The sequence below is a fragment of the Mobula birostris genome, chromosome 7, assembly GCF_030028105.1.
Source record: "Mobula birostris isolate sMobBir1 chromosome 7, sMobBir1.hap1, whole genome shotgun sequence".
Classification (NCBI taxonomy): Eukaryota; Metazoa; Chordata; class Chondrichthyes; order Myliobatiformes; family Myliobatidae; genus Mobula; species Mobula birostris.
This window is the reverse complement of record NC_092376.1, coordinates 127,104,289-127,124,800: the sequence shown is the minus strand read 5'-3', so window position 1 is coordinate 127,124,800 and position 20,512 is coordinate 127,104,289. Positions and strand designations below refer to the sequence as shown.

Here is a 20,512-nt window from a genome sequence, read left to right as displayed (position 1 = left end):
AAATCTTTGACCTCCCAAGCAAAATGCCAATGCAATGAAATACGCTAGAGGTTGCATGGTAACTAATCAGACTTACTGCATTACCACTAGACCAGTCATTTAAGTAAGTTTATTTGAATGAAGTCACTGACCTTGGTTGAAATACAATTGCATGTAGATGATTGTTCTATTTTATTTTCTTTATTATTTAATTAATCTGTAGTAATTTATGCTATTTTAAGGTTTTTTTCAAACTTAAATCCATTCAAATATTTTGTGTTTCAATTATCTGAGCCTTTGAGAGAAGCCTGAAGACTTAGTTGCCCCTCATGACCCCATTCACTTTGCAGCCTCCAGTCTTGGTGATAGATTGCTGCAACGGACACACAGAAGCCAGGTGCAACCACAAGAATAGTGCATAGAGCAGCAGGTCAGTTGGAGCAGTCTGGCACATAGCATTGCTGTTACATAACAATCCAGTCTTTGCTCCAGTCACAGTTCTAAAGAATTAATAGCCAAAACATAATTTACAATGTAGAACTTAAGAACAAAACCTATACTAGGTAAAAAAAAAATGGAATTCCTTGATAAGAATCAGGAATCATTCATAAAATCCTCGGGATAGATTTAGTAGGATATTTACAACCAGAATAGATGGCTGCCTTACACATTATTTGACTAAGTTACAACACCGGCAAGACAAATTTGCAGAGCTTTATAGTCATCCTCAAAAACCCAATGCTGTTAACTGTGTGTTAAGTGTTGCACTGCAGACTTTGACACTAGAGAGAGATTCTAACTTAATAGCAAAGGATAGATGTGTGAATTTGAGTTATTCAGATAGTGAACAAAATTTTGGGCATGCACACCTTTTCTTTGCTTCTGTCTCACCACAACTCAGCCCAGTTACCTGTCTTGCTGAGTAGCCCGAGTGGCTCGCTTGTGTTGTTCTGAAATGGTTGCCTCTGCATGAGTAACTTAAGTATTTCTTGAAAATGCTAGACAAAATGAAGTCCACAAATTCTTAGAATATTATTCATTTTATTAATTTACACTAAATATTTTAAACTGTGTCGAGCATTACAGAAATATACTAACATTGTATTCCACTAGGTTAAGTGCTTTCAATTAAAATACTCCAATGTTTAGCCTATTTTATATTACAAAAATACGAACAGAACTTTTCAATTTGTTACATAAAATTTTTTAATATAAAAATACCTTCACATTGCTATTGAACTAAGATACATTCAAATCATCTCTCCAATCCTACTCAAACAATATAAAATACTACATAAATCACTTTCATCATTTTCATCCCTGCCAGTTGTACTTCCATCATATACACTCAAATTGCAAAGATAATATGACACTGATGAGTGCCTACGTGCATTTTTAATGGTACAAGAGTGGGTTACTGAGCAAGATGAGTAGCAGATCAAGATGTCTGTTAAAGTGTTAGCACATCAAAATCTATTTTATTGGCTGTCAAAGTTTATTGTGGAAACACTGCATTTTTGACATCTGCCACCTTTGCTTACAGCTGTCCTGCCATTTATAATGGGGCATAATGCCCAATATAGTGGAAGCCTTTGACCCCTGGATGTTCTACAGAAATGACAGGAAACAAAAGAATATGATTTACTGATATGTAATTATATTCAAATCATTCTAAGTTTTGAGAACATAATTGTTAACCAAATAATTAATGCTTATGTTTTTAGTTCAAGGGAATTTCAGGCTCCATAATTATACTTGTCCATTATTAATACAAACTAAATACTTTAATGCAGTGCATTCTGAATAAGATCATTATTTTGCCAACTCAACTTATGTTTTAAATAGTATACAAAAAGTGAGATACTTAAAGCTAATCACCTCTTTTAGGGAATACTTTGAATGTTCAGTACATACCACAAAATGCAGGTAAAGAGATGTTACTACAGTTCAATTTATAAAAAAAATCTGAAAGCAGTCATTTAAGATTTATTTCTGGACAGAAAAGCAGAAAGTAAAAAGCAAATAAAATATAGCACCTTGCCAGGAATGAGGTACGGGGGCTGTTAGCTCAATTCTGTTGCACATGCTTTAAGAATAGCAAATTTTTACAGTTTGTGATTTAATAGAATGTTACACCAAGTATTTTTTATTTAAGGAAACTGTTAAATTCATATGCATTATAAAAATACTGTAATACCAGTAGTTTTCATTTTAGGGCTATTCACCGTTTTTACTTCATTTGGAATTTTGAAATTGTACATTTACACTAAAACCCATAATATTCATTGTAACTTATATACATATAAAACATGAGTGAATTAAAGATATCAGGCTCAACAACATAATTAAAATTGTTCCAGCTTTAAATACAACAGATTACACTGCTCTATTTCAGTTGTCTAATAGGCTAAATATTCAAAAACAATTTTATACTCAATTTTATAATTGTTGCAAACTTTGGCAATACAAGTTTGGTTGCTAACAGATTTCTATTTTATTCAGTATGGTAACCAAATGAAAGCCAATATGAGCAGATCATCATATTCACCAGAAACTCAAAACTGAAATCTTCACTACTGTGAATGTTAATCCACCCTCCCCTTAATCCACAATCCCTTAGAATCCAAATAGCATCTCTGTTTACCAAATACCGACTTATTTCATTACCTCAGTCATTCATTTTGACGTTGTGACTTCCCTTTGTTCAGCCATTGCTTCTATTCTTGGACACATAAGAAAGGTAAGTGTACCTGAGTATGTTACATTAGGAAGGTACTTTCAAACGCATAGGTGATAGTGTACATGTCATGAGAGTTTGGTTTACATTTTAAATAATTTCACATTAGTTTTATGACGAGCTCTGTTTGGTTTTGTGCAGCTTATTGCTGAGGGCCTTTGCTTTCTCAACAAATTGAGAACAGAGATCTTCATTTACAATGTAGTTCTTGTAAATGTTGGCAAGCTTAGTGCAAATATTAAACAAATCTTCATTACTTCCTAGTTCGATAGCTGCAGCAAAAGCCATTTGGAAATAGCCAGCAGCATCATGTGGATCCTAAAGAAAAATAAAATGGATTTTAGTTTGGAGCAGTAAATAAAGCAAACATTAAACACTCTGCAACTTACCATTATTACTTCAAAGATTAAATATACACCAGAGTGATCACTATTTTATCATGTCAGACCAGTACTTATTAGTATCTTTTAATGTTTGTTCAACTTCAGTAAATTTGATAGATCACTGCTCACCAGTAATGTCCAAATGCCATTCAACTTACTCAGGTGAGCTAAGTGGTATGAGGAATGTAAAATGGTCAATTTTTCACTAGCTCCTCATTCCATACTTCAATAGCTGATGGTGCCCTTTTAGTCAGTTTTGTCATCCTTGCAATTATGAAGCCTTTTCATTTTGGTTGACTCTGAAATAGGCTAACTGTGCCGGACTTCATCAAAAATAAAATTTGGAAACTCATATGCATCAATTATACTAAACTTGTCAACCTTTATCATTCCTATAAACATTTCATTATAAAGATATGCACAGCAACTTACGTATAACCACTCTTTCTATACTATCAACCTGTGACTAGATTTGGAACTCTTCGCTAGTTTTATACTCTTATTTCATTTTACAAATTCATGTTGCATTAATTTCCTTTCCTTTGAGCATTTGATGAAACAGGGGAATTCTGCCTTTTTTGTTGTAATAACAGCTATACTTTCTGATTATGAATGAGATAACAATTATAATAAAGCACACACATTCATGGCATTTTCATTTTCTGAGGGGCAGTTGGATGCTATTGAAAATGGGAGAATTGGAAAACATCTGGAGTCCCTGGTGATTATACATGTGAGAAGCTAGTTCTGCTGCAGTTGGTTAATCCTTGATGCTGAGAGCTTCGTACGCGGTAAGTTCAGTGGAGCCGGTGAACCGAGGTTCAGCATTTCCTTCCGTAACAAGTATATTGTTTTTGATATTATTGGAGGGTGACCTTTCAGAGGGGAGAAGCAGCAGCCAGGTCTGTGATACAATAACTGGCTCTACACAACATAGGAGAGGTGAGTCAAAAAGAACTATAGTGATAGGGATAGCAATTAGAAAGACAAAAGGGAGTTAGGAGATTCTGTGGCCACAAGCAAGATTCCAGGCTGGTCTGATGCCTCCTGGCACACGGGACGAAAGAATATCTCCAAACTGTTGTAAAAATGTTCTCAGGGAGGAGGATGGGAAACTAGAAGTGCTTCTCTAAATTGGTACAAGCAATATAAGAGGGAATGGGAATGAAGTCTCTATTTGTGAATATATGTGTAGGGAATACTTTATACTTTACTTTATACTTTATTGTCGCCAAACAATTGATACTAGAACATACAATCATCACAACGATATTTGATTCTGCACTTTCCACTCCCTGGATTACAAATATTAAATATTAAAAACAGTAAAAATTAGTAAATATAAAAATTTAAATTATAAATCATAAATAGAAAAAAGAAAAATGGAAAGCAAGGTAGTGCAAAAAAACTGAGAGGCAGGTCTGGATATTTGGCGGGTACGGCCCAGATCCGGGTCAGGATCCGTTCAGCAGTCTTATCACAGTTGGAAAGAAGCTGTTCCCAAATCTGGCCGTACGAGTCTTCAAGCTCCTGAACCTTCTCCCGGAGGGAAGAGGGACGAAAATTGGGTTGGCTGGGTGGGTCGTGTCCTTGATTATCCTGGCAGCACTGCTCCGACAGCAAGCAGTGTACAGTGAGTCCAAGGATGGAAGATTGGTTTGTGTGATGTGCTTGGACAGGACAATTTCCATACCAGGTTGTGATGCACCCTAGAAGAATGCTTTCTACAGTGCATCTATAAAAATTAGTGTGGGATTTAGGAGACAGGCCAAATTTCTTTAGTTTTCTCAGGAAGTAAAGGCGCCGGTGGGCCTTCTTGGCAGTGAACTCTGCTTGGTTGGATCAAGTCAGGTCACTTGTGATATTGACCCCGAGGAACTTAAAGCTTTTGACCTGTTCCACTTGCGCACCACCGATGTAAATTGGGTCGTGCGGTCCGCTACTCCTTCTGAAGTCAACAACCAATTCTTTCGTCTTGCTGACGTTGAGGGATAGGTTATTGTCTTCACACCATGCCACCAGGTTCTTAATTTCCTCTCTGTACTCAAACTCATCATTACCTGAGATACGGCCTACAATTGTTGCGTCATCAGCAAACTTATATATTGAGTTTGATGGAAACTTGGCTACACAATCATGGGTGTATAGTGAGTACAGCAGGGGACTGAGTACACAGCCTTGTGGGGCACCAGTGCTCAGAGTGATTGTAGGGGAGAGCTTGTCCCCTATTTTTACAGACTGGGTCCTGCCTGTGAGGAAGTTGAAGATCCAGGTGCAGATCTGAGTGCTAAGTTCCAGAGCTTAGGAATCAGTTTATTTGGAATGATGGTATTAAAGGCAGAGCTGTAGTCAATGAAAAGGAGCCTTACATATGCATCTTTATTCTCCAGGTGTTCTAAGGAGGAATGTAGGGCCAGAGAGATGGCATCTGCCGTTGACCCATTGCTCCAGTAGGCGAATTGCAAAGCGTCGAGGTTGACCGGTAGGCTGTGGTTGATGTGTGCCATAACCAATCTCTTGAAGCACTTCATAGCAATTGATGTCGGAGCCACAACTCGATAGTCATTCAGGCATGCCACCTTGCTCTTCTTCGGCACTGGGATTACTGTTGCCTTCTTGAAACACGAGGGGATCTTAGACTGAAGCAAGGAGCAGTTGAAGATGTCAGCAAACACTCCAGCTAGCTCGCTTGCACAGGCCCCGAGAACCTGTCCTGGGATGCCATCTGGGCCCGTTGCCTTCCTTGGATTTATCTTCAGGAAGGCCCTTCTAACGTCCTCCTCAGTGACGATGAATCTCGATGCCACCAGGTCCAGTTCATCCGGAGGGAGCGGGACGCTCCTCTTCTGTTTGAATCTTGCGTCGAATACGTTAAGTTCGTCAGGAAGAGAAGTGCCACAGTTATTGATATTCCCAGCCTTTTCTTTGTGCCCAGTGATCTCACTTAGACCCTGCCATAGTCTACTGGCATCCTTCTGGTTAGCCTGGGCCTTGGCGCCCTTAATGGCTTTCCAGAGTTCACGCCTGGATTCCGTGTAGCGACTGGTATCCCTGGACCTAAAAGCCACAGCTCTAGCCTTTTAAAAGGCACTTGACCTCATAACTCATCCAAGGTCTCCGGTTAGGGAATACCCGGATCGTCTTATGAGACACACAGTCCTCCGTGCATTTCCAAATAAAGTCCATGACAGCTGAGGCATACTCACCGAGGTTAGCTGCCAAGAACTTGAAAATTAACCAGTCCACTGATTCAAAGCAGTCACGGAGGACCTCATCCGTTTCCTCCATCCAACGTAACACTACTTTTGGCACTGTGACCTCCTGCTACAGTTTCTGTTTGTAAGCCAGGAGGAGGAGTATGACCTGATGGTCCAATTTTCCGAAGTGAGGTCGTGGGATGGAACTGTAGGCATCCTTGACTGCTGTGTAGCAATGGTCAAGTATATTCTGGCCTCTACTGGGGCAGGAGACATGTTGGTATAACTCTGGCAGCGCCTTTCTGAGGTTGGTCTGGTTAAAGTCCCCGGCTGTAATGAGCAAAGCCTCCGGATACCTGGTCTCAAGTTCACTGATGTTGGCATACAGTATGTTCAGAGCACACTCCATGTCCGCCTGGGGAGGAATGTAGACCACTTTCAGTATGACCGAGGTGAATTTCCGTGGCAGAGAGTAGGGATGTCACTTCACCGACAGGTGTTCCAGGTCCGGGCTGTAGGAGCTTGTGTGTGCCACTGTGTCCAAGCACCACGCAGTGTTGATCAGTAGGCAGACACCACCTCCCCTTGTCTTGCCCGAAGATGCCGTGTGGTCCATCGGATGGATCAAAAATCCCTCCGGTTGGATGGCATAGTCGGGGGTGGCAGGGGAGAGCCAGGTCTCAGTGAAACAGAATACACAGCAGTTCTACATCTCCCTGCAGTAGGTGAGTCTCCCTTTAAGATCATCCACCTTGTTCTCGATGGCTTGCACATTAGCTAGTAGGATGGTGGGCGTAGGGACCCTGAAGCCCCTCAGCTTCAATCTGACCAGCAGCCCAGCTCTTTTCCCATCCTTCCTTGGTAAACAGTGCATCTTTCCAGGTTTCCATCAATGCAGAGCGTTGTTGTCAGTTCTTTGAGGTAGGTGGACGCGTCACGCAGGGATCGATCAGCAGGTCGGGTCGTCGGACACTCCGGGTCGGGCCGAGTAACAGGGGAGGCTCCACTGCTACTTTCTGCTGCTGGGGGCCCGGGCTGTCGATTGGGTCGGGCCCTGAAGCCGACACTTAATCCCGGATGGCCGGGCTCCTGGCTGAAACAAGTCCTTAAGCTGAGTCACTGTTGCGGAGGCCTCCGCTCCAGCAGAGCCTCGGGCTCGATTTCTGAGGTCGGCAGCAGAGGCCTCACTTCCGGCAGCTGTGGATGGCCACCAACGGGGCTTTACGGTGGTTGCTCCGGGGAAGCGTCTGGGGCACCTTGAGGTCTCCGCCGTCACTTCTGTGTGGCCGTCTGCTCCGGAGAGGTGCTGGTCGGAATGGGCCGCGTCTCCAAGCACTCCGGCACGGTAGCGGACCGCAGGTCTCCGGGAACGTGGTGGGTCTTGCTGGTTGGGTCCAGGTGCAGTCCGGAGTTTAAGAAGCAATTCCGGCGCGGTGGTCTCCAGCTGGGTCAGTAGCTTCGCCAAGGTGTTGTTGATCTTGATCTTGCTAGATTGGAGGTTTAGAAGGGTTTCTCGGGTATAGGATAGTGGAGAGGGCAGTTTGCTCGGGAGAGCACGCGCAAAGTCGCCAGTTACCGGCACCATCTTTTATTACTAACGGCAGAAGGTTATGGCAGGATCTAAAGGGTGGTAATCTCAGGATTTCTCCCAGTGCCAGGTGCAAATGAAGGTAGGATAGGGTAGATGAATACATGGGTGAGAAGGTGGAGGAGAATGGTAAGATTCAGATTTTTGGACCACTGTGTACCCTTCTGGCACAAAGGTAACCCATGTAAAAGGGACTGGTTAAATCTGATTTGGATCAGAACCAATATTCTACCTGCAAGACTTCATGGTTTGGTTGTCAGTGAAGAAGTTTGGTGTAAGATTGCAACAGGATCTAGATCCACTGGGAAAGTGGGCAAATAAATCGTAGTGTGGAAAGAGATGGATGTTGGAAAGTTAAGCCAGGACTAGCACAGTAAGTGATGGTGCCTTGAGGAGTGTGGTGGATCAGAGGTACCTAGGGAAAGTACATAGTTCCAGGAAAGTGGCAACGCTGGGAGACAAGCTGATGAAGGCGGTGTACAGCACACTTGCTTACATTGGATGGGGGTCCTAGTACAAGAGTAGGGATTTTGATACATCTATACCAGAGGTTGGGGAGACTGCACCTAAAATATTGTGGGCCATTTGGTCACTATACTATAGCAAGGATCAAATTAGGCTAGAGAGGGTGCAGGAAAGATTTACGGGGATGTTGCCAAGACTGGAGAGCTTGAGTTATGAGGATCGTCTGCATTTGTTTTCCCTGAAGTGGAGATGGCTTAGGAGTGACCTTATAAGTGTCAGGGGTTTCTTCTTTTATGTTACTGCTAAGGCTAAAAAAATGGTTTCTTTGTTATGTTATAATAAAAATGCCCTTTCTGTAATAATAACTGCGATGTAAGAAGTTCTCTGTCTCTCTCTCTCTCTCTCTCTCTCTCTCTCTGCTTCTTTGGGTTATATTATTGATAAGAGAAGGGACGAAACAATGAGTGTCTATGTCATTCTTTTTGTGGGTAATATTCTGTCTCATATAGCTGGGAACCGTGTGGTTTGGGGGCTTTCGAGAGGAGACCCAAAGAGGAAGGACGTGCTGGATGCGCTCTGGTCGACTACCATGGTTGGTCCCGAGCAGCAAGTCGAGGGGGTTGGAGGAGATCGCATGGTGGAAAGAGGACCCTGTTCATTGAGCTCCAATGGTTGTACACGAAGTGGTTGAACTCTGATAAGTCTGGCACCTTTTACTTTCCCTTTTATATTGTACCTCTGTTAATTACATAGTTCCAGTAAGATTTATAAAGTGTAACCTGTAAATCGTACATTGTGTGCTGTCTGATATTTGATGTGTGAGTTTGTACCAGGTGGCATTACACAGCAATGACACAACCGTGAGACACGGTTTGGCGGGCAGGCGGGGTTTCCCCTAGGTAAACACGAGCCGATAGACCTGAGCGTTACATAAGGATTTATAAAATTATAAAGATCAAAGATAAGGAAGAAGTTCAAAGTTTTTCCCCAGGGTTGGGAGACTAAAACTTGAAAGTGTAAGTTTAAGATGAAAGGAGAAAAATTAATGTTGACCTAAGGGGTAAATTTTTCCAAAAAGGTTTGTGAGCTTTTGGGAATGAGGTGGTGGCAGCAGGTACAATTACAACATTAAAAAAGCCATTTAGACAGGTTTATGGATGGAAAGGGTTTAGAGGGACATTGGCCAAATGCCACCACTTTGATCAACATGGACAAGTTGGGACAAAGTTTCTCTTTCCATGTGATGCAGCTCTATATATCCTTAAACCATGCTACTCAGAGAATACAGCACAGAAATAGGCCCTTCAGCCCATCTAGTCCAAGCCAAAACCATTTAACCTGCCTACTTCCAACAAACTTCACCATGACCATAGCCCGCCATGCCTCTACTATCCATGTACCTATCCAAACTCCTCTTAAACATTGAAATCAAGCTTGTGTGCACCACTTGTGCTGACAGCTCATTCCGCACTCTCAAAACCATGCATGAAGAAGTTTCCCCTCATGTTTCCCTTACACTTTTCACCTTTCACCCTCAACCCATGACCTCTGGTTGTAGTCCCATCCAGCCTCAGTGGAGGAGGCCTGCTTGCATTTACCCTATCCATACCCCTCAATGTTGTATACCTCTATCAAATCTCTCAATCTGCTACGTTCTAAAGAATACAGACCTAACCTATTCAATCTTTGCTTATAACTCAGGTACTCCAGACCTGGCAACTTCCTTGTAAGTTTTCTCTGTGCCCTTTCAACTTTGCTTACATGCTTCCTGTAGGTAGGTGACCAAATCTGCACACAATACTCAAAATTAAGCCTCACCAATGTCTTATACAACTTCAACAGTATATCCCATCTCCTGTACTCAATACTTTGATTTATGAAGGCCAATATGCCAAAAGTTTTCTTTACAAACCTATCTACCTGTGACACCAGTTGCAAAGAATTACAGACCTATATTCCCAAATCTTTGTTCTACCACATTCCTCAGTGCATTATATCATTCACTATGTAAAGCCTACTCCGGTTGGTCCTACTGAAGCACAAAAACTCACACTCATCTGTACTAAAATTCCATTTGCTGTTTTACAGTCCATTTTCCAGCTGATGCAAGCCATGATAGCCTTTCTCTCCGTCCGTTACACCCCCAATCTTGGTGTTATCCGCAAATTTGCTGATCCAGTAAATCACATTATCATCCATATCATTGATATCGATGACTAACAACAATGGACCCCAGCACTGATCCCAGCATCACACCACTAGACACAGGCCTCCAGTCAGAGAAGCAACCCTCTACTACCACTCTCTGGTTTCTCCCACAAAACCACTGTCTAATCCAATTTACTATCTCATCTTGAACGCTGAACGACTGAACATTCTTAACCAGCCTCCCTTGTGGAACCTGTTAAACGCTTTGCAAAAATCCATGTCGATAACATCGACTGTGTTGCCTTCATCCACTTTCCTGGTAACTTCCTCGAAAAACACTATAATATTGGTTAGATGTGACCTACTACTACACACGAAGGCATGCTGACTCTCCTTAAACAGTCCATGTCTATCTAAATGCTTATATACTGCATCTAGTCCCATGGAATACCTTCTAATAACTTTCCCAAAATTAATATCAGACTCACCAGACTATAATTTCTTGATTTATGTTTAGAGCCTTTTTTAAACAGTTGAACAGTGCTGGATATCCTCCAATCCTCTGGTACCACCCCTGTCACTAAGGATGATGTAAATATCTCTGCTAGCTCCCAACCGAGTTCTGCACTTGTATCCCATGGGGTCCAAGGGAACAACTTGTCAGGTCCTGGGATTTATTCCCCACTCACAACACGGTGGAGGAGCTCATCAGGTCGGGCAGCATCCGTGGAAACGATGAGTCGACGTTTCGGGCCGGAACCCTTCATCAGGGAAGGGTTCCAGCCCGAAACGTTGACTCATCGTTTCCACCGATGCTGCCCGAACTGTTGAGTTCCTCCAGCGTGTTGTGAGTGTTGCTTTGACCCCAGCATCTGCAGATTATTTTGTGCTTGGGATTTATTCTCTGCTGCCCCCCCCCCCAACTCCAGTTTGCTTCAAGATAACAAACCGCCTCCTCTGTAATCTGTACAGCGTCTATGAAGTTGATGTGACTTTGCCTCACTTCTATAGACTCCTGTGCCCATCTCCTGAGTAAATACAGATACAAAGAATTCATTTAAGATCTCCCCCATTTGTTTCAGCTCCACACATGGATTACCATTCTGGTCTTACAGAGGACCATTTCTGTCCCTTGCAATCTTTTTGCTATTAACATATCTGCAGAATCCCATAGAATTCTCCTTCACCTTGGCTGCTTGAGCAACCTCATGCCTTTTTTTTTTTTAGCTTTCCTGATTTCTTTCTTAATGCGTTCTCTTGTATTTCTTGTACTTCATAAGCACCTCATTCGTTCCTGCTAGCACATTTGGAAAGCAGTGAAATGATCGGACAAAGTCAGCATGGATTTGTGAAAGGAAAATCATGTCTGACGAATCTCATTGAATTTTTTGAGGATGTAACTAGTAGAGTGGATAGGGGAGAACCAGTGGATGTGGTATATTTGGATTTTCAAAAGGCTTTTGACAAGGTCCCACACAGGAGATTAGTGTGCAAACTTAAAGCACACGGTATTGGGGGTAAGGTATTGGTGTGGGTGGAGAGTTGGTTAGCAGACAGGAAGCAAAGAGTGGGAATAAACGGGACCTTTTCAGAATGGCAGGCGGTGACTAGTGGGGTACCGCAAGGCTCAGTGCTGGGACCCCAGTTGTTTACAATATATATTAATGACTTGGATGAGGGAATTAAATGCAGCATCTCCAACTTTGCGGATGACACGAAGCTGGGTGGCAGTGTTAGCTGTGAGGAGGATGCTAAGAGGATGCAGGGTGACTTGGCTAGGTTGGGTGAGTGGGCAAATTCATGGCAGATGTAATTTAATGTGGATAAATGTGAAGTTATCCACTTTGGTGGCAAAAATAGGAAAACAGATTATTATCTGAATGGTGGCCGATTAGGAAAAGGGGAGGTGCAACGAGACCTGGGTGTCATTATACACCAGTCATTGAAAGTGAGCATGCAGGTACAGCAGGCGGTGAAAAAGGCGAATGGTATGCTGGCATTTATAGCGAGAGGATTTCAGTACAGGAGCAGGGAGGTACTACTGCAGTTGTACAAGGCCTTGGTGAGACCACACCTGGAGTATTGTGTGCAGTTTTGGTCCCCTAATCTGAGGAAAGACATCCTTGCCATAGAGGGAGTACAAAGAAGGTTCACCAGATTGATTCCTGGGATGGCAGGACTTTCATATGAAGAAAGACTGGATGAACTGGGCTTGTACTCGTTGGAATTTAGAAGATTGAGGGGGGATCTGATTGAAACGTATAAGATCCTAAAGGGATTAGACAGGCTAGATGCAGGAAGATTGTTCCCGATGTTGGGGAAGTCCAGAACGAGGGGCCACAGTTTGAGGATAGAGAGGAAGCCTTTTAGGACCGAGATTAGGAAAAACTTCTTCACACAGAGAGTGGTGAATCTGTGGAATTCTCTGCCACAGGAAACAGTTGAGGCCAGTTCATTGGCTATATTTAAGAGGGAGTTAGATATGGCCCTTGTGGCTACAGGGGTCAGGGGGTATGGAGGGAAGGCTGGGGCGGGGTTCTGAGTTGGATGATCAGCCATGATCATAATAAATGGCAGTGCAGGCTCGAAGAGCCGAATGGCCTACTCCTGCACCTATTTTCTATGTATGTTTCTATGTATGTATACCTGCTTTGCAACCTTTTCTTTCAACCAAGATCTCAATATCTTTTGAAAACCAAGGTTCTCTACACCTATTATGTTTAACTTTTATTCCGACAGGCACATACAAGCTTTGTACTCTCCGAATGGTGTTCTTGAAAGCCTCCCGCATACCAAATACATCCTTGCCAGAAAGTAGCCTGTCCCAATCCACACTTGCCATAACATTTCTGATACCATCAAAATTGGCCTTTCTTCAATTTAGAATTTCAACAGACCTACCTTTTTGCATACTTACTTTGAAACTAATGGCATTGTGGTTACTGGATGCAAAGAGTTCTCCTACATAAACTTCTGTCACCTGCCCTGTCTCATTCCCTAATAGCAGATCCAGTATCGCATGGTCTCTTGTTGGGACTTCTAAGTATTGATGAAGGAAACTTTCCTGAACACATTTGACAAACTTGATCCCATCTAGTCCTTTTACAGAATGGGATTCCCAGTCATTATGTGGGAAGGTAAAATCTCAAGTATAACAATGTTATGTTTCATAACCAACAAAGAAAATGAAAAGAGTAGCTATGGGAGCTTATCACATCTTCTACCATACCTATAGATACTCCTTAAGAACAACGACAACACTTGATGACTTCTATTTTGATTCAACCATGATAAGAGTCTTAGTCATAGAGCACAGGAACAGTCCTTTCAGCCCATCACATCCTTGCTGCCTATTGCAGCCAAATGTACTCAACCCATTCACCCACACTAGCTCCATGTTCTTATTATGAGAATATCAAACTCATTAAATAGCTTGAAAAACAGAGAATTGCTTTCTCACCTTCAGTTTGTGGAGTGTAATATCACCCAATCTGAAATAAGTTTTCAGATAAAACTTTGCTTCCTCTGGAGATTGCAATAGATGAGAACTCAGAGACAATGCCTTTAGGTAGTAGTTTTCAGCCATCTCGTACTGCTGGTACAAATAGTACACTGTGGCTAATCGATAAAAAGCAACACGTTCCTTCAGCTGGTCTCCTAATGATAACATGAAAATATCTTTGAGATAGTCAAGACAAGAAAAATGGCCTTTGCCTAACTTACACTTATAATATTGTATAATCAGTTTAAAGAAAAATAAAATTCAGTGCAGAAGTAAGAAAATTGGCTCAATATGTCTGTGTAGTTTCCTTCACTGGAATCATTTATAGAAATGCAATTACTTTCTCCCCTTACTATTGTTTTGCCTCAAATGTTGGGTCTTTTCCTATTGTTTTCAATGGAATTGCTTTTACTGCCAATTCCTTTTGTTTGTTGAAGTGAAAGTAAATCTTAGTTGTTTTACCTTTGTATGCAGCCAGCCATTCAATATCGGTAATTTCGGAAAAAGACACTGTAAATGTCCCAATGAATAAAATCAAGGCAGCTTTAATTCTAATTCTGCATACATTTACGATTATCAGAGCTTTAGTTGCATTTCTTATCTTGGCACATTTTAAAAACTTTATTACAGTTATTTATTTAGAGATGCTGCGCAGAATAGGCCGTTCAAGCCACACCGCCAGCAACCTCTAACAACCCCAATTTAACCCTAACCTAATGGCAGGATGATTTACAATGACCAATTAACTACTTGGTTCATCTTTGGAATGTGGAAGGAAACAAAAGTATCTAGAGGAAACCCTCACATTCCATGGGTAGGACATGCAGAGGGGCTCCTTATAGAGGACACCAGGATTGAGCTCTGAACTCTGAGGCCAAAAGCTGTAATAAACCCTATTGGGGCACCCATTTTTATATTAACTATTCCAGATTGTACTTGTCAGTATATATCTACACATGCTAGTAATCTTAATACAAACCTAAAAGCATCTAATAATGAAAGTTAAAGTATTATGAACTATAGATCCTGCAGCCAGATTTGAAAGGGAATGGACTTTGGAAATAGGACTCCAATCATCTTAAATTTCAGAATTATTTTTGACTCAAGTGTATGTCTCCCAATGTACTCTCTTATCCATGGCAGTTTTGATAATCATCTACACATCAAGATTCTGACTCTCCCTGCCCAAAATAACAAGGATTAGAACACAACACCTTCAGAAAGGGAAGGTGGCCTTGAAACTCCGAAGAGGAAAATTGTTTTCTGAAATTATGCTGCCCAGGAATTTGAGTACTTAAGCTCCTTCTTTAAAAAAAACAACTGTCCCCAGAAATAAACAACTGAAAATCGATTTTATTTTCCACAGAATGAAATGTGTTAACATCCAGATCCAGCATGTTTTGACTCAACCAAGCACTTATCAGCATAAATTATTCTTGTGCCCAAAATGTGATCTGCACAGTGTCACAGTCAGAAACAGAACATTATTAACTGCTGTAGTGTGGATGACATAGTATAAATTCCAAAAACATCCAACATTCAATAATTGAAAATCTTCATGAGCAGCTGAAATTTTCATTGATGAGCCAATGGCCAGTACTGTATTGTGGTGTCCATATAATACACCCATGAGATCAACCATTATTACTTTTGATACTGACGTAAAATTTACTTCTGTCATCGACAAAGGGAGTCATTGACCACAATTTAGATTAATTCCAGGATATTGCTTATGTAACACCTACATAGTCTGGTTGACGGGTGCTGCCAGACTGGGTATTTCATAATAATGGATACCCTAGCTTACACTAAGTGTCTTTGACTCTACTATTCATTTCAAAGTTTTAGTAGACTGACAAATCAAGGTAGAAGCATCATAGTATTACATCAAGCTACATGCCTAATGATAGTTAGATTCAATTTATGAAACACAATAGTAGCAATTTTGATTAATTACTTAGATATAAATGAGGCATTATCAATACAAAGAAGGAAGTTAATTTTTTCTTCAGCTTATTCTTAACAAATGAAAAATGACTCACCAGTGTTTATACTGAGTCTTACAGCTGCAATCGCATATTCTAGGGCTCGTTCTAGATCGTTTAGCGACATACTAAGTTCAGCCAGTTTGTTGAAGAGTCTGAGTTCTACGTCAAAATCATTTGTCATTCTGGCCAGAGGTACTGCCCCATCCTATGGAATAATTCAGAAATTCAGGTCAAGCCAGGTTAGATGTATACCTGTACAAACTTATTGAACTAATCTTTTTTTTGCATCAAAACATATTTTCTCAAATATTTTAAACAAAGACACCCAAAACTGAAGTGGATGAAACAAATATCTCCAATTGTATAGAATTGAGTACATATTCAGAAGTCTCACCATCATGGATGTTTTGACTATCATTTAATAGCAGAATTTCCTTTTTTTTAAAACCTTTTTACCTAGGGAGTTCTGCTCCATCATCCTAACCACAGTTTACATTCCACCAGCAGCCGACTATTATCAAACGCTTGAGATGCTACATGATGCCATTTCCAAACAAGAAACAATCCATCCCGACATATTTCAGATCATAGTTGGGGACTTCAACCAAGCTTCTTTGAAGAAGATCCTGCCCAATTACCATCAGCATATAACCTGTAGCACCAGAGGTTCCAACACAGTAGACTTCTGCCTTACTAAGATAAGGATACCTACCATTCCAGACCCAGACTGCATTTTGGTAAATCGGATCACTTGACTGTCCTTCTGTTACCTGCATACAGGCAGAGGCTAAAAAGCAAGGCTCCAGAGATTAGGACAACAAAGAGGTGGTCATGGAAGGCAGAGGAGTACATATGGGATTGCTTCGAGCCGTGGGACTGGGTCATGTTCAAGTACTCATCTATGGGTCTGAATGAATACACCACGGTTGTGATGGACTTTATAAGATCAGTTGTAGATTAGTGTCTCCCCACAAAATCATTCAGAGTCTTCCCCAACCAGAAACCCTGGATGAAGGAGCAGATCTGCAATCTGCTGAGGGCCAAATCAAAGGCATTCATGTCCAGTGACTGAAAAAGCTATGTCCAGGTAAGATCATCTGTTAAAAGTAGCAAGATAAAATAGCTTTTTTGAATAGCAAGATTTTATACCTGAAATATAAATCAGCACAGAATAGAGTTGAAGGGCTTGTTTCTGTGCTGTAGTGTTCTTTGACTCTAATTATGTAACACATAAATCCTCCATGAAAGCAAATCTGGTGGAGCCCAAAGCAAGAAAATGCCATAGACACTCGAAGGAACTAGTGCTAAAATTAAATGACTCAGATCATCCCCTGCTCATTGGTTTGATGGGTAATTATCAAGGACAGATCAAAGGGTTTGGGTAATCCATCCTCCCACCCATCAAAACAAAGCTATTGTTTACACTGGCATGGAGCAAGAAGTGGTGCTTTTGCTGCCTGTCCCATGTTAATGAGAACCTCCCACTGATCTGTCCCCCACCTCTCCATATGCATCAGTAGCTCAGCAATGGACAGCCATATTTGCTGTTATGATATTCAGATATTTTCGAGCACTTACCCTATAAAATGTCACTGCTTTCTTTCGCTCTCTGGGTCCATTGTAAAACACATCGCCAGCCTCTTCATTTATTTTCATGGTAAAGTGCATATTCTTTATTCTCTGAGCCGTCTGTACAGCAGCCTTATTGATTCATAGGAATCATGAAAAATACAAATTGATAAAATACTATAGGTTATGAAATTGAAATTGGTCAAAGCCACAAGAACAAATCAATTAATTTCAGCTGGCTCATAACATCAGACAAATAAAAGCCCAACTGAAGACCTAAGTCACTAAGTCCAAGTGCTTTATATTTGGTACATCTTTAACAGGAGAAATCTTCTGATTTAATGGATTCAATTTTCACCTTTGTCTGGCATTAATGGGATATAATGCATTGGAATATTTTCTACCCTTTTCACCTAGTAATGTAATCAGCTCCATTGCAAACAAAGGATTTTGAAGTACTGGTCTCTTTTGGCTTAAATTTTAAATATTGGAATTTGGAAATCCTATAAACTGCATGCTTCAGCCAGTTTTTTGGAGAAATTGTAGCTTCAATGAGCTTACAAAAGCTATGTCAGATCATGTTTGTGGGTGGTAAGTCAAAAATAACTAAACACATTCAACTCACTGGCAGCATACCAAACTACACAGCAAATCCTTGAAGAGTTTACCTACAATGGAGACTCAGGTGGCAACGTCACTGTCAGATTTCAGCAAAGCTGGGACATCACAATGTGTGTGGGTCTTGCCTGGAGGAGCGTGCTACATATTTTGATTTCAGTGTGGACGAATTGATCTGTGTACTAACATTGTTAACTGCAAGCAATTATTACCTGTAAGTATAGTTCAACAAGTTCATCTTGTTCCATCATGTAATAGGTTTTACCAGCCATCAGCCAGGCTTCTGCCTCCTTGCTGTGTATTCCAAGATCAATAAAATTCTTCAGGCTCTGTTTGGTGTAGCTTAGAGATGATCTGTAGGAGCTAACATTTGAAATTATTTTACTTGCAATATTTCAACTATTACTGAATGCAAGATGCAAGAGAAGCCAGATATAAGAAAGGCAGATCTTCTGTTGCCTTGGATCATGCTGTTCCTTCCTGCATTGTCCAAGGTGAGGCATACTCAGTCTTAGCAGCAGTTGCTCTTTCAGAATGACTAAGTGAGAATTTAACTTTATGCTCAGGCAGTGTAAAAGCTGCCAGTTATTTCATGTTTATTAACCTCTTTCATGATCACTATCATTTAGGATCTCTTAGAACCTGCTGGGTTTTTTTAAGAAGGTCCAAACAGATATCTTACACTCCGTTTAAGGTAAGGTTTCTCTTGCAGTCAAATACTATAATTCATTTCAGTGGGACTGTTGTACTTGTGGCAGGTACAACCTGGCACAGACTCAGCAGGCAGATTTCCAAGCCAGTAAGCTGTCAAAACTGCATCAGATAGTGTTGCAACTGTGGACTCCCAGAGAATTACAAACAAGCAACAAAGGTAATCACTGGCCTGTGCTGTATTAAGCACAAGACAGGACTTCAATAAACTTTATCTGCCAACAAATCTTAATTTTCTTAATTACAGATAATGAAATAGTCTAAATTAATTCCAAATTAATACAATTTTTAAAAATACAAACTTATCATCTGAAAAGTTAGTTCTGTTTCTTCACAGATGACAAGTTTTATCAACATTTTCTTTTTGTTATTAAAACTGTTTTACTATTTATTTCCAACAAGTTAAATATGATCATATACAATGAAAAGATAACAAGCATCATAACAATGGAGACTGCCTTTGGATTGGTGAATTGTGATCACGTGAGTTCTTGGTCTATTTGATATTAATGTAATTGACTTCCAAGTCATTTGACTTACCTTTCTGTGTTAAACAAAAAGTGAAGATGACTTAGAATGGTCAGTGTTTTCATCTCCTGTTCCTTGTCTTTTAATTTACGAGCGAGCAGCAACCAGTGCTCATAATATGTAATACATTGCAATTTATCATGTAAAACCTTTTCATAGAAGCTGCAGAGTTGTTCAATAGCCTGGATTTGGTCTAAATAAAAAATGCATTCATGTGAGAACAAGGAAGGTAGCTTAAACACTAATGATAGGTATTACTCTAAGGAAATATTTGAAGAAAGTTAGAACAACATGGTAGAGATAAAGGAAAATAACTTGTATAAGCTTGAAGCTTTATATAACTCAGCAACGCTCCCTCTTCTGCATCATCAAGAGTCCTTTATTAAACCATTAAAGAGTTGTGTTTCAAAGTACCTTTGTAGTTCAATAAACATCGCTTGCATCAAAACAATCAAAGTTCTCTATTACCACAAATGGTATATAAACAGATTTAGGTATAGTCTAACCTCGTTATTTCTAGGATACGCTGCAAAAAAGCTTCCTGTACTTTTTTCAATAATCAATATTTTCCCCTCGGTTTCTGGTATTCTGATTGTTATCCATTATAGTTTGTTTTCCTTCATTAGTCCTCTGCTTCAAGTCTATCTATTTTCCAACACCTAACTATCCAAGGTAACCTTAAACTACTCTTTTTTTTCTTTCGTCATTTATTTGTTGTTCTTTCACTTTTGCATTACAGAATATGTATCTGACTGCAACATGCCTTGAGTCGTCCAGAGCCTGTAAATGGTTTGCTATTAATATAGATCTATGTTGCTCAGTCCTGGGTGATAGTGTCTCCTTATGTTTTGTGTTGTCCAGGCCAATCCTCAAATGTTTGAGAAAGACCAAAATGTTAAGAAATAGAGATTGAATAAGACTTATTGGCCATGAATCCATGAACACCAGTTCTTATACACTAACAATTTATTGTAACTTGTAGTAATTTTTAAGTCCTGCCACAAAACAACAAATCTGACAACATGTCAGTGATAATAAGCCTAATTCTGATTTTCTGTTTTTTTTTCAATCATTCATACACGATTGTGGATGATCTTGT

At 40.5% G+C, this 20,512-nt stretch overlaps 1 protein-coding gene across 2 annotated transcripts in view; it reads right to left on the bottom strand.

Annotated features, from left to right (window-relative positions):
- Nucleotides 1-1,052: 1,052 nt before the first annotated feature.
- LOC140200423 (SH3 domain and tetratricopeptide repeat-containing protein 2-like) overlaps nucleotides 1,053-20,512 on the bottom strand; it is a 120,890-nt gene continuing 101,430 nt past the window's right edge. The window contains exons 13-19 of one of the 2 annotated variants that reach the window (XR_011886621.1): nucleotides 19,426-19,606; nucleotides 18,387-18,537; nucleotides 17,566-17,688; nucleotides 16,042-16,192; nucleotides 13,958-14,154; nucleotides 2,647-3,034; nucleotides 1,053-1,587 (exon numbers count right to left, since the gene is read on the bottom strand). Coding sequence is in view for 1 of the 2 variants with exons in the window: in XM_072263721.1 (XP_072119822.1) it covers nucleotides 2,828-3,034; nucleotides 13,958-14,154; nucleotides 16,042-16,192; nucleotides 17,566-17,688; nucleotides 18,387-18,537; nucleotides 19,426-19,606 (1,010 nt within the window). In the remaining variant the exon portion in view is untranslated. Of the gene's footprint in view, nucleotides 3,035-13,957; nucleotides 14,155-16,041; nucleotides 16,193-17,565; nucleotides 17,689-18,386; nucleotides 18,538-19,425; nucleotides 19,607-20,512 lie in introns of both variants that reach the window. The other variant, XM_072263721.1, reaches the window with a different exon arrangement.